Genomic DNA, 13,010 nt, shown 5'->3' on the forward strand with positions numbered 1-13,010 from the left:
AACAAAACAGTAAACTACTGGAAACTGGAAAATTAGCGTAGAAGCACTCTACAAACATTCACACTGGAAGACAGAAAGCTCAATACCCATGCATGTGTTTCATTCTCTGCAGTGAAAGAGTATTGTCTCAATGTGAAAGGGACACAGCTCATATAATTTCCATATGAACATTATAGTAATGATAACGTTAGTGTGGATGGAATTTTAAGTGCAGGTTTGAATGTGTGCATGTTCATGTGGTTATTGAGAAGGTTTAGGTAAGCGTAGATGGCAGAAAGAGAGAGAGCGAGAGAGAGAGAGATTGTGTGTGTGTGTGTGCGTGTGTGTGTGTACTGTATGTACGTGTGGGATTGTGAGTGAGGTTTGAGGAGAGAGCGACGAGACCAGGAGGAGAGTGGACTGAGAGAGCAGCACACTGTTCACACTCCAATCAAGACACTGATCTGTGTTGGCACCAGGGAATAACTACAAGGGAACGGGTTACAGGTAAGACAATTTATGTTCTTTGGAAAGCTAAATATTAGGGATGAACCAAGTTCAGGAACAAATCACTGTAATGTATATTCACTTCCCTATTGTAAAAATCACTCCATCATTCAACGCCTCAGAAATCCAGAGGATCCTGGTAATTGCTTATTCAATCACTAATGTTTTTGTTTAAACTTTTTTTTTTCATTGCTGGAGTAATTTTAATCTTGTCACTTTTTGAAATACCAGATGTCAAATTTGGGGATCTACATTCTTGTATTATTAAAAGCTAATATAAACAGTTACATATAACATTTCGTTAATAAATAACTTGATGTTTCATATCAGGGACAGCGTATATATTTGGTCAATTCTGTTACTGAAAAAGGCATATTTATGCAAACCAATAGAATAGGATTTTTTTTAGGCTACAACACTGAGGATATAATTTGATTTGTGTCGAGTATGTCACCTCTATTTACTTAAGTGTTGTCTTTCCGTTAAATCCACTGCCAAGCTGAACATAACAGGATTGCAGGGAAGTCATTGAACTAAAACCACTGAAATTTAATTATATCTACAAAAGAATGAGAAAAAAATGCATCTCGGTTAAAAATCTCCACACTATTTGATTCTGTCTTTCTAGATGCAAACTTACTCCATCCAAAGTTAATACAATGCAAACAAGAGATTAAACACAATTTAAGCAGAGCTATGCTGTGTTTCCTTTAAACTGTCAAACTGTCTTCTTTGCCTCCTTCTGCTTTTAAATTTGTAGCAATTCCAAATATGAATAAATAAGTGCAACTGTACAAATAAAAAGAAAATGACAGAGACCAGAAAAGCACATCAACAAGCAAGTATAAGTGATGAATCAAAATGTCTGCTGTGCCATAAAAGTGATACCTTGTGTTAGGTTCATTTTTCTTTTTTGTGGGGAGGGAAGAGGGTTTGTCAACTAGAATGGGATTTCATGATTAAAATTAAAAAAAAAAAAAACCCTTATTATTTTTCTCGTACTGTACAGTATCCTCATTGTCCCTGTCTAAAATGCTCAATTTCAGACAGGGAGAACTATATACATGTTAATAGTTTGTTTGAGCTAACGTTGCAAGATCCTATAAAATTTTACACCAAAAAACGATCATTGCCATCCAGCTTACTATTCTCATAGTAACTGTAGTTGTGACTGTAGTTGGCTTCTAATGGTAAATAACAGTCAGACACTCTCTTGTGAGTGTCTGTCACTATTACACATTAGTCCACATTGCCCAAGACGGCAACAGACTGTTCAACAGGCGAGCCTACAAAGCAAACATTAAACCAACATAAAACACAGCAAGATCTACAGCTTTCAGTTTAAAATTGGATCACAGTTGGCTAATATCGATCCACTCTTGAGCTTCAGCTTTTACTGTCTCTCCATTACAGTCTGGAATATAATGCAACACACACATATTCAGTTCTTGGGAATGGACATTTCAGTCACATTCAAATCATAAATAAATAAAATGAATCCACTTGATCTTGACAACCTCAGACTCGTGGGAGTAGATGAAGAACTTGGTGTTTAGTTCTTGCAGCCAACAACAGAGCAAGTAAAAAATGATACACCTTCACAAAGGTAGTCCTCAAGCCATGAGATGAGGTACTCAGACAGGGAGTGGTACAACTGTATTGGTTGAGGTGTACAGTATATGCAGGACTAAAACAGAACCACTGCGTTTCTGCATCCAGTGCATATGGCCAACAACAGCAGTACACACAGCATGTTTTATATTTGTCCAGTATATAAAAGGACAATGCATGTAGTCATTTGATCCACTGAGGCTTTGCTGTACTACCAGCGCTGTAGCTGCTCATGGCCCATAAATCACTACATTCACAGGCAGAGCATGGCTTTCCCTCATACTGTACTTTATTGATCTTCCCTAGAGATCGGTGAAATATAATTAGCATCAAACCTGGAAGATTTCCATCTGTGGCCCGTAGGCGATCAAACGCGACAGGTTCAATTCTGTTTCCAGACAGCCACTTTCGTTCATTATTTTTTGGAACAATGCATGTGTGACTTTCACTTATCTGGAGTGAAATGACATGGGGATGAGCAATTATCTCACGTAAAAAGCATCAAAAGAAGAAAATACTGTCATGAATTGAAAATATAGTGTTTGAACGTTCAAGACTTTTGAACTGGATTATTAGAGATACATGACTTGCAGAGTACGCATGAGAAAAATATGACATGTCATTCATAAATGCATCAAATCCACTATAGTTCCTACATCCCGCAGGACTGAAATATTCATTACCACAGTAGATCTATATTTATGAAGCATGCTGTGTTATCCTTTTGAATATAGACTGGACAGAATGGACATATGTTTATGCATCTAACACCACAACCTTGTGTTTGGGTTTCCCAGAGAATGCTAATATAATAAAACGCTGTCAGTATAATGGGCACATAACAACTGACTTGATGGACATTGGTCATTAAGGTGTGAAAATCCTATTGATAAAAGAAGTAATTTGTGGCACAGCGGATTGTGATTGCAGTCAGCTGACACAAAATGCATCCTGATGAAATACATCTGCCAGAGACAGAAAAGACCTGTGACTGATATATGTAAATGTATGGAGAAATAATCAGTGTGCTCTGCATCAACAGTCATTCATATGTAACTGAAAGTGTTTAAGTTCTGTCCATCTTCCTCATTATCCAGCTTTCACTTGGCAAAATGCTAATATCATTACATTTTATATCCAAATCAGAAAATCCTGCTGTTCAAACATCAGACAATGGAAAACACATCACATTTCAGTGCAGCAAACTGTCTTTGCAAATTCTTCCAAGAGGTTCCTCTGCAAAGTTGAATCAAATTTCATGAACCTACAAATTCAAACAGCAATTTAATAACAGAATTACCTGACAGATGTTCTAAACTTTCATTTTCTACAAGCTCCTATGAAACCCTTCACCCAGAAATATAATTATTACCTATCACTTCCCTTCAACCGAACTGCAGAAGCCTCCATGGATTATATATATGTACCGAGTCACTTCTTTCTGATGTATGTTCCCTTGAACAGCAAATAGTACTTTTCAAAGATTTACCACGTACCAGTGGCAAGGAGAATCTGCTGATTTGTTCCTGACACTGTAATTCACAAGGCAGTTGTCTACGGGTTCGAGAAAGGTGGAACCCCCAGACTGGCAGGATCAATCTGAGTAACTTCAAGGACTGTGAGGAGGTGGACAGATGAGGCCAATGAGACCTTCCAGGGCTGTGTCGAGGAGACAGACTGGCAGGCAGTCTGTGAGCCTGAAGGCCAGGACTTTGATGAGCTCACAGAGTGCGTCACCGCCTACATAAACTTCTGTGTGGACACCATTGTCCCAACCACGACTGTAAACTGTTACCTCAACAACAAGCTGTGGGACCACGGACATCAAAGCCATCCTCAACAACAAGAAGAGGACTTTCAGAGTGGGCAATAGGAAAGAGATGAGAGCTATTCAGAGAATCCTGAGATTAAGGATCAGGGAGGCAAAGGAGGGGTACCAGAGAAAGCTGGAGTGGAAACTTCAGCAAAACAACCTGAGAAAGGTGTGGAGTGGCGTGAGGACCATCACAGGTTTCAGGCCAAACAGCAGAGGAGGAGTTGATGGCAATGAGCTAAATCAGTTCTTAAACAGATTCGACACAGTGACCCCAGCTCACGCTTCAAACGACTCCTCAGCAGTACGGCAGCAGCTAGCCGCTCCGCTCTCTCTCCCTCCCCCCACACTGACAATGTGTGACACTGTTTAGAGAACGGGCCAGAGCCGCCTCTAATTTCTGAGGTGACTGAGGTCCTTCAACATCTACAGGACGATGCTGAGGATGTTCTATGAGTCGGTGGTGTCCAGTGCCATCACATATGCTGTTGCCTGCTGGGGCAGCTGCCTGAGGGTGAGGGACACTAACAGACTCAATAGAATCATCAAGAAGGCCAGTCATGTTGTGGGAGAGGAACTGGACTCTCTGAGAGGAGGATGTTGTCCAAAATAAGGACTACACTGGACTTTCCCTCTCACCCTCTCCACAATGTGCTGATCAGCTACAAGAGCTCGTTCAGCAACAGACTCTTACTCCCACGATGCACCACAGAGCGACAGGCAGGAAATCATTTCTGCCTGTCGCCATCAAACTGTTAAATTCTGCACTGTGACGGACACACATACTTTTCTATACAATGTTTATATGTAATGTCATCAATGTCCGCAACTTGTCCGCAGAAAGGATGTGCCACAGTGTAGACCATAAACCTACCATCCTGTTTCACTTAAATGGAGTGACTCAACACACTAGTATGACTCACGACTCATACTAGTGTGTTGACCCCTTTTCAATGTGCTCCTGGTAGCTAAACATTTCTATTGACTGGAGAGCTTTGAGAAATTCTAAAATAGGTAAAACAGTAAGTTTATTACATTTCATTTTACTTTATTTTTTATTTTCCCATGAAAACACCAAGACTGACAATGGATTGATGGTTCTAATCAACTGCCCGTGTACCTGAATCCTGATACACAGCGGCTCATCCCTCTGTGTCACAGACCGTTAAAAACACATAATTTAGGTGAGATGTTCCTTTATTACCATGAACACAGACACCATGATTGTAATTACTTACCAAATGTGTATTGATTCATGATCAAAAACAGTCCTCAATAAATGCAAAAAATTTACTCCTGTTTAAGTAATGTATGGTAAAAACTGCAGTGTTTAGAGTCTGTCCAATCTTCAGAAAATACATACTTTTATGTATTCTTTATTTATTTATTTCAAACCTATATTGACTCACTTTTTTCACTCAGGGGTGGTGCACTTTCTTTGAAGTTGAGGATCAGCCTGCCACTATAGCACCTCTCATTGCAGATGCATCTGGTCGACTGTCTTTTATAGAGTAGTGGCTGGCACCAACGAAACAATCTCTCCATTGAAAATTTGAGTATTTGTGTTCATTTAAGCACCCAGGAAAACCTTGCAAAGAGTCTGAGCCGCGCTAGAAGGACAAGAAAACAGATGGCATTTTAACCTCATTCAAACACTCCATCTTCTGTTGAAGTGAATTCAAAGCTCATTGGCGGAAGCAGCACTCATAGCTAATCAAATTCAGCATTTTTTGAATTTGTTAGAAAACATGATGAAGATAGATGAATGTCAAGATATAAAACAACTTCCTCAGTTGTGCTGACAAAAGTACACTTGCAGTAATCAACAAAACTTTGATTCCTGTTCAACTATAAAATCTGTTTTGTATAAATGTCATTGCCCACTAGTCTTTGTTCTCATGTCAGTGTTCAAAACTTCTGCTCTAAAGTGCCATTTAATACCAAAGTCTGTTTGATCTTGTTTTTCCTCAGATAGCGAGTCTGACTGCTTCAGCATAATGGCCGCTTCTTACAACTGCTCTTTGGATCTAATGGCTGAAAAAGGCAGCTGGTTTTGTCCTCAAGGAGAAAAGAGTTCCAATCTGACGCCCAGCACGAACAGCAGCCAAACAAATCTGGATGATGCATGTCTGATGGAGTACCTGGAGAAATATCTGGGGCCTCGTCGATCACCTGTGTTCCTTCCCATGTGCCTCATCTACCTGGTCATCTTCATGGTAGGTGTGGTGGGAAATGCGCTGACGTGCACCGTCATTGCACGCAACAAAGTGATGTGGACACCAACAAACTACTACCTGTTCAGCCTGGCAGTGTCAGACCTGCTTGTGCTGCTGCTCGGCATGCCATTAGAGCTGTACGAGCTGTGGCAGAACTATCCCTTCCTCCTGGGGAAGGGCAGCTGCTACTTTAAAACATTCTTATTCGAGACTGTTTGCTTGGCGTCTATCCTCAATGTAACGGCGCTGAGCGTGGAACGTTACATTGCTGTGGTGCACCCGCTACGCGCAAAGTACGTTGTAACACGCACCCATGCCAAGCGGGTCATCTTAACGGTGTGGGGTGTGTCGATCTTGTGTGCTTTGCCTAACACAAGTCTGCATGGGATAGACGTCCTTCACCTTTGCTCCACGGGTCCTGCTGGGAACATAAGTATGGCGATTCCTGACTCAGCACTCTGCACCCTGGTGAAACCACGTTGGATGTACAACCTGACCATTCAGGTGACCACCTTGCTTTTCTTCATTCTGCCCATGCTCACCATCAGCGCTCTCTACATGCTCATTGGGCTACAGCTGAAGCGGGAGAAGATGCATCAAGCGCTGGAGGCAAAGTCGAGCTTTGGACAAGACAGCTTCTGTAACATCCGAAGTCAGCAGCAGAAGGCACGTCGTCGGCAAGTCACTAAAATGTTGTGTGAGTATAAAACCATCCTGATGGTTTTTCTTTTTTCTTTTTAGAGAATCATAATCAGGTTTATTGGCCAAGTATGTTGGTACACACAAGGAATTTATTTTGGCTGGTGATGTCTCTTTAGCAATAAGACGATATATAGATGAGACAATATAAACTCAATTTTCATCATATATGCAACAAAACAATCTACGTGTTACAATAGATGTATTATCTACAAATGAGGCAGTATACACAGTATAAGTGCACTGGTAAAAAGACAACAATGTACAACGATGTGCAATATACATGAAGTGCAATGCATTAGGCTGGTGTAGCCCAGTGATATGTCTCTGCAGCACAGGCTGTCAAGACACAAAATAGCTAGTGTGAGCTGCCTGAGTGAGTCACGTGGAGATTGTCATCAGCAGGTTGATTGCAAGGGTGCAGGTCAGTTACATATGAGAGTGATGGAAAAATGAAAAAAGCTGTTCCTGAGTCCCGTGAAAAGAAATGATTTCCAGGATGTGTGGGATCTTTAATGATGCTCCTTCCATTTCATAGTCCTTGAGTAATACAAGTCCTGGAGGCTGGGCAGAGAGGCTCCAATGGGTTGTCTTTGGGGCTGTTCTTACAGTACGTTGCAGTCTGACTCATATGTTTAGTGGCTGCTCCAAAACAGACTGTGATGTATGATTAGAGAACAGATTCGATGAGTGCAGTGTAAAACTGGATCAACAGCTCCCGTGGCAGTCTGTTCTTCCTCAGTTGCCACAGAAAGTACATCCTCTGCTCTACCACTTCATGTCCTGAGAAATAGTGGTTCCCAGGAACCTGAAGGTTGCAACAGGGCTGTCAGATATTGTGAAGGGGAGCTGTTCTGAGAGCTGTGTGCCAAAACTCACCTGCAAGTAAAGCCACTCATGGGACATGTAGAGCCCAACTGAGACTAGAGTTTTGAAGCCGTACCTGTGTTTCAGAGTTTTGATGAGGGTGTAATCCTCTAAATTTTCTGAATGAGTATGGGGAAAATGCTTTTTGCGCTGGTGTGCATCACATGAATCTGAACTACCAAGTGAGGCCACAATGAAAAAATCATCTCACAGCCCAGAGATGTTCCTGGGGGCTTGTTTGTTATTGACAATAAAGGGAAGACAGCCCCACCACCTAACTTATTTATTTTCTCAGAATCACAAATGACAAATCCTTCACAATGAGCACCAAAGGAAGACCAGTGGCAAGGATCGATCTGAGCATTCAGACAAAAAAGTTCAAATAAATGTAGTATTTCAAGTCATTTGAAAACATCACAGTGGCGATTCGTGATGGACTTTTCCCTTTTTTTCTGTTTTACAGAAGACAAAATTAATTTATTGTTCAGTAAGATACATGCATGTATCGCCATTACATTCAATATGTCTGATGTTTATGAAAGCGTAATCCACAAGGCATTACATTTCCCTCAAACATATTTTATAGTTGCTTATGAACATGAATAAATAATATTAACCAGTTTCCTCTTCATGAAACACAAACACATTCAGATCTAACAGGATTCGTCCCAGACTGCCATATTGGTGTACTGACGCAGCCTGCATGTGCTTTTATATCACTCAGAGGTGAAGGTGAAAGAAAAGGTAGAAGTGAACGTCTTTCATGGCGCATATGGTTGAGTAGCATGAAGGTATTAATCTATAACTTATCTTAATCTAATGCTGTGACATTGATTTACCTGCTTGGCTGCACAGGGACACATCCAAGCCCCACCCCCAATCCTCCACCCCTTATCAGCTTGAAACATAAAATACACCAAAAAGAATACAGCAAATAACCTCGTGACAATCAGATGTTGCTCTATATAATTTAGTGCACATTGTTCCAGCACAGTCTAGACTTCTCCTCAGAGACATCAACAGCGAGACTTTTGAAATTGTGATTGTTATTTCAAGTAATGATTTGATCAAAAAAAGCAACATTTAGAAAATCAAAATCAGAGTATTCCTGGAAGATTTTCATGACTATCACTCAAAGGATAGAAGCCTAAGGGTCAGAGAGGAAGAGAGAAGTCAAACAGTCAGTAATTACTCTTGATGGTTACGCCACAAACAGCTCCAGCTGCTGATGAGCAGAAGATACCTTGCGTCAGCAGCTTGGAGAAAATGTGCATAACCGCATGACTGTTAAGGCAATGCTCATCATGCATCACAAATGAGTGGACCGAAAAACAGGTAAACGCTCTCATATCTATATGTAATGATATTCAAAGTCGCACCACATATTGTGTTACATTGGATATTTTGATGTGCATATGAATTGACCATTTTCTATCCAGCTACACAGTCAGACATCTCATAGCCTCATTTCTACATAACAGGCCATTCAGCAAATTATGGATTTATGTATAGATGAATGAATGCCTGTTGAAACTCTCACACCTCAGGAGACTTCATGTGTAACAAATACACAGTGTGAGCATGATTCAGCAATAGCATGGCCAATTTCTTGATTGAAATGTCTATTAAAACTGATTTTAGTGAGTACGGTAGTTGGATGTCCAAATAGCCACTGGGATTCTCCCCCTTTAAAACAGGAAGACAAGATCAACGATATCCCAACACATGGTGTGTTTGTCTAATCAAGTATAGGACAGAGATGATGTTTATATCTGTGATAGGGGATGTATACAGATATTTATGTATACTATATCCTGGAAATACTCTAATGATCTCCATGGATATGTGATCATGTGAGTACAAAAATGTATGCGATTTCGACCAATTCTCACATTGTCAATTTTACTTTGAAATTTTCTCCAATAGCCCAGATATTACCACAGAAGCATTCAATCTACAATAATACTTGCATTAACTTAGTTGCTTCCATTTTACAAATGAATCATACTAACTCATGGCCTTAACAGAATTGTTCAAATAAAGGTTAAATGACTAGCAGTTAGTGTGACGGGCAATGTCACTGTTGGGTAGATTTATATTTTAGATATAAATGGGCACAGCAGAAACATTTGACAGGTAGGACCACCATGTTTAATTTATCTTTAAATCTTTAAACGTTACCATCACGGCTGAGAATTCCAACAGAAATAAACACGCTTGCCAATTTCTCTGCGATGCAAGTCAACCGCCAGTTTTCTATATGCAGATGTTGTTGTTGTTTTTGTCAGCCCAACTTCACTTCACAACTGTTCTGCTAGCTCTTTCACGAGGGCCACTCCAAAACCAGGAGTGGTAAAGATGAGTGCTGGGACCCATACTAACAACAGAAAACACACACGAATCATGACGTGACTCTAAAGATGTATTTGACATTTCTGTTCAAAACTAAATCAAAGACTATGTGTCTAGGACAAAATGTCTCTGCACCACTGTCACACAGCCCCCAGAGTGACAATTAAATTGAGATCAAGGGAACATGCCGGCAACTCTAATCAATGTACTGCTATTAAAATTCCCTTTACTCAACTCCCATTGTGTCTTTTTCTCTCTCTTGCTGTTTTTGCAGTCGTTTTAGTGGTGGTTTTCGCAATCTGCTGGGCCCCATTTCACACAGACCGTCTCATGTGGAGTTTCATCAGTCACTGGACTGACAGTCACCTGGAAATCTTCCAGTACGTGCACATCATCTCCGGAGTGTTTTTCTACCTCAGCTCAGCAGTCAATCCAATCCTATACAACCTCATGTCCACACGCTTTAGAGAAATGTTCAAGGAGGTCATGTGCCATCGCCCACATCACACCGCTCCCAGGAAACACTCGCTCAGTGTCACCCGAGTGACGCTCCGCAGCACCTTGAGCGATGCGCCGCTCGGCAATGGCGCCGCTGTCGTTGAAGCCGAGGCAGAAGATGGAGAATTGAGGACGAAAGATGAGACCAGTTTTACATAGGGTATGTCAAGGGAAGACATATTGTTGGTGAGATGGCTTGTTAAGAAAGACTGTCCCATTCTTTAACATCCACTTTGAACAGTTGCATCAGCTAAATACATAAAGTAATCTGAGTGGAAGAACTGCAAAAAAAAAAAAAAAAAAAGGCAAACCGCTCCACTGAAGCTGTCAAACCGCAGTTTAAATATGACTATGTTGCTTTTGGAAACTTTATACAAAACTCAACAAATCACATACTGAAGCTTAACTCCAAACCTTTTCAAATCTACCTGGGCAGGATGAGATACACACTTAAACCTTTAGCAATGATGCAGGAATGTACAATAGAAGGTCATTTGACGTTAGCCAGCGTAAAAGTTCAGTGTTCAAAAGTTGGTTTGATGAAGACATTTATTTTTTGTGAGAGCTGCATTCAGTTTTGGAAAATATTTTTAAATGATGACAATATGTTTCACAAATCCTGGCCTTTATAATGTGAGACAAGCCAGGTTGACCAGAAATGGGTTGAAAACTTTTATACATATTTGGTGGTGTACAGTAAAGTTATGTGTGCTTTACACAGTGATGTAAAGTAATAATAAATGTTGCTAGGTTAACTTGAGAGTTAAAAAAAAAAAAGAATAACAAAACAAAATAACTTAAGATTATTTTAAAAAACTGTAACTATGTAAATAATGATGATGGATGGATATAACCTCATGGAAAAGTGAATGTCTTATTTTATTCACCATAATGCTACTTTAATCATCCAAGATGGAGGAGATAAATAAATAAATATTCTTAATAAATATTCTTATCACTTGACTTGTTCTGTAAGAATACACTACGTTGTAGAAGAAAATGCCATATTGAGATCACAATAATGCTTGTTAGCTGTGTGTACTGCTTACAGTAGCTTACAGCTGTGTGTACTGCTTACAGTAGTGTGTATACCTGTGTCAAAGTAAATTTTGCTGAATGTCTTAATGTTTTATATTGTTATAAATGTAATTTGTGTTGAAATGTTATCCATCGCTGTGGAAAACAACAGGACTCAAATTTTGAATGCCATAAATTTTGTGATTCTTTTAAATGTTATGATGGACTGCACTTTCAGGCATTCTGGCAGTAGTGTATCAGCAGATTTTGGTGCTGCATAGAAGTGGTAAATTCAGTGACTGTTTTGTAAAGCAATGGTCAAGTCATATGTCCCGGCATCACCACATCCACCACAGATATATATATATATTTTTTTTTAAAAAAAACGATCTCAGTTGCATTTGCCGTTAAATAGCTTACAACTGGCTTACAATTGGTTCAACTAGTTTATCTTTTATTGTAGTAGCTGTCTTACGGTGAAAATCTTAAAGAGGTCTGAGCCTAGCTTATTAGCATCATAAATTACAACACATTAAGAGCAGTCAGGTGACCTGCTCATCCCGTCCCTGTGCAGGAGAACTGATCTAATTAGCGCTGCAATGCAAATCGCTGCTGATGTTTACGTGCTTGTGCTGTAAAAGAAAGTATCTCGTATTCAGGTCACGTGCAGTAGACATCAGTCTACAAGAAAGCTCTTCTACAGTGTCACAGTCTGTCTTGTCTGCTGTTAACATCTTTTTCAGATGTCATATATCATCTCCTTCTGGGACAATGAATCTAAATCTTCCCACTGCAACACATTGCAACCTAAATAAGAGTCGGTGCACTTTCTCGTTGCTGAGATGCAAAAGGTCAGAAGATTGTCAACATGATGATATAATGACAAAAATAGAGACGTACGGGCATTTACACGATTCACTTGTTAACCTGGATCTCTGTCCTCCCCCAGCACTGTTCTTTTTTGAACGACAAGCCATTTTTCATGCTTTATATTCACTGGCAGCTTATTTACTTCAAAGTACATATCATATTCACTGAAATACTGAAATTTGTACCTCAAAAACTGTTGTTTACACATCCAGATTAATGAATTCTAATGTTAAATGTTTTAGTGGTTGTTAGTAATTTGTATTTGTATTGATTAGACACAGAATACTTTACACACACACACACACACACACACTCAGATACAGTTAATACATTGTAATGAATGCACTCTTCACCTCTCCTTCTTCTGCTGCTGTCTCTGTCTGACTCTCTCTGTTTTCTGAAATAAAGTGAACTCAACAAAGCAGTTGTCTTTTATTCTGACCTTTCACATGTAGAGTCTACTTGATATATGAATTTAACCCAAGTGGAAGTAGTTATATTAGATTTGATAGATCCTTTGAACAAAGTATCTCCTATGACTTCTAATCCTCATGCTTGGGAGTGAAAGAAATAGGAACTCT

The 13,010-nt window shown here is 39.8% G+C and overlaps 1 protein-coding gene across 1 annotated transcript; it reads left to right on the forward strand.

Moving 5' to 3' along the window:
• Window positions 1-332: 332 nt before the first annotated feature.
• nmur1a (neuromedin U receptor 1a) lies at window positions 333-11,180 on the forward strand. Its single transcript, XM_046391920.1, has 3 exons — window positions 333-486; window positions 5,882-6,823; window positions 10,319-11,180. The coding sequence occupies exons 2-3, from the start codon at window positions 5,908-5,910 to the stop codon at window positions 10,699-10,701; spliced, it is 1,299 nt and encodes a 432-aa protein (XP_046247876.1). The 5' UTR covers window positions 333-486; window positions 5,882-5,907; the 3' UTR covers window positions 10,702-11,180.
• Window positions 11,181-13,010: the final 1,830 nt, after the last annotated feature.

The sequence above is a fragment of the Scatophagus argus genome, chromosome 6 (genome assembly GCF_020382885.2).
Source record: "Scatophagus argus isolate fScaArg1 chromosome 6, fScaArg1.pri, whole genome shotgun sequence".
NCBI classification, from domain to species: domain Eukaryota; kingdom Metazoa; phylum Chordata; class Actinopteri; family Scatophagidae; genus Scatophagus; species Scatophagus argus.

Coding starts and splice junctions, on each gene's coding strand:
- nmur1a (XM_046391920.1), top strand. CDS start 5,908: ATGGCCGCTTCTTACAACTGCTCTTTGGATCTAATGGCTGAAAAAGGC. Junction 6,824..10,318: donor GCAAGTCACTAAAATGTTGT/GTGAGTATAAAA, acceptor CTGTTTTTGCAG/TCGTTTTAGTGGTGGTTTTC.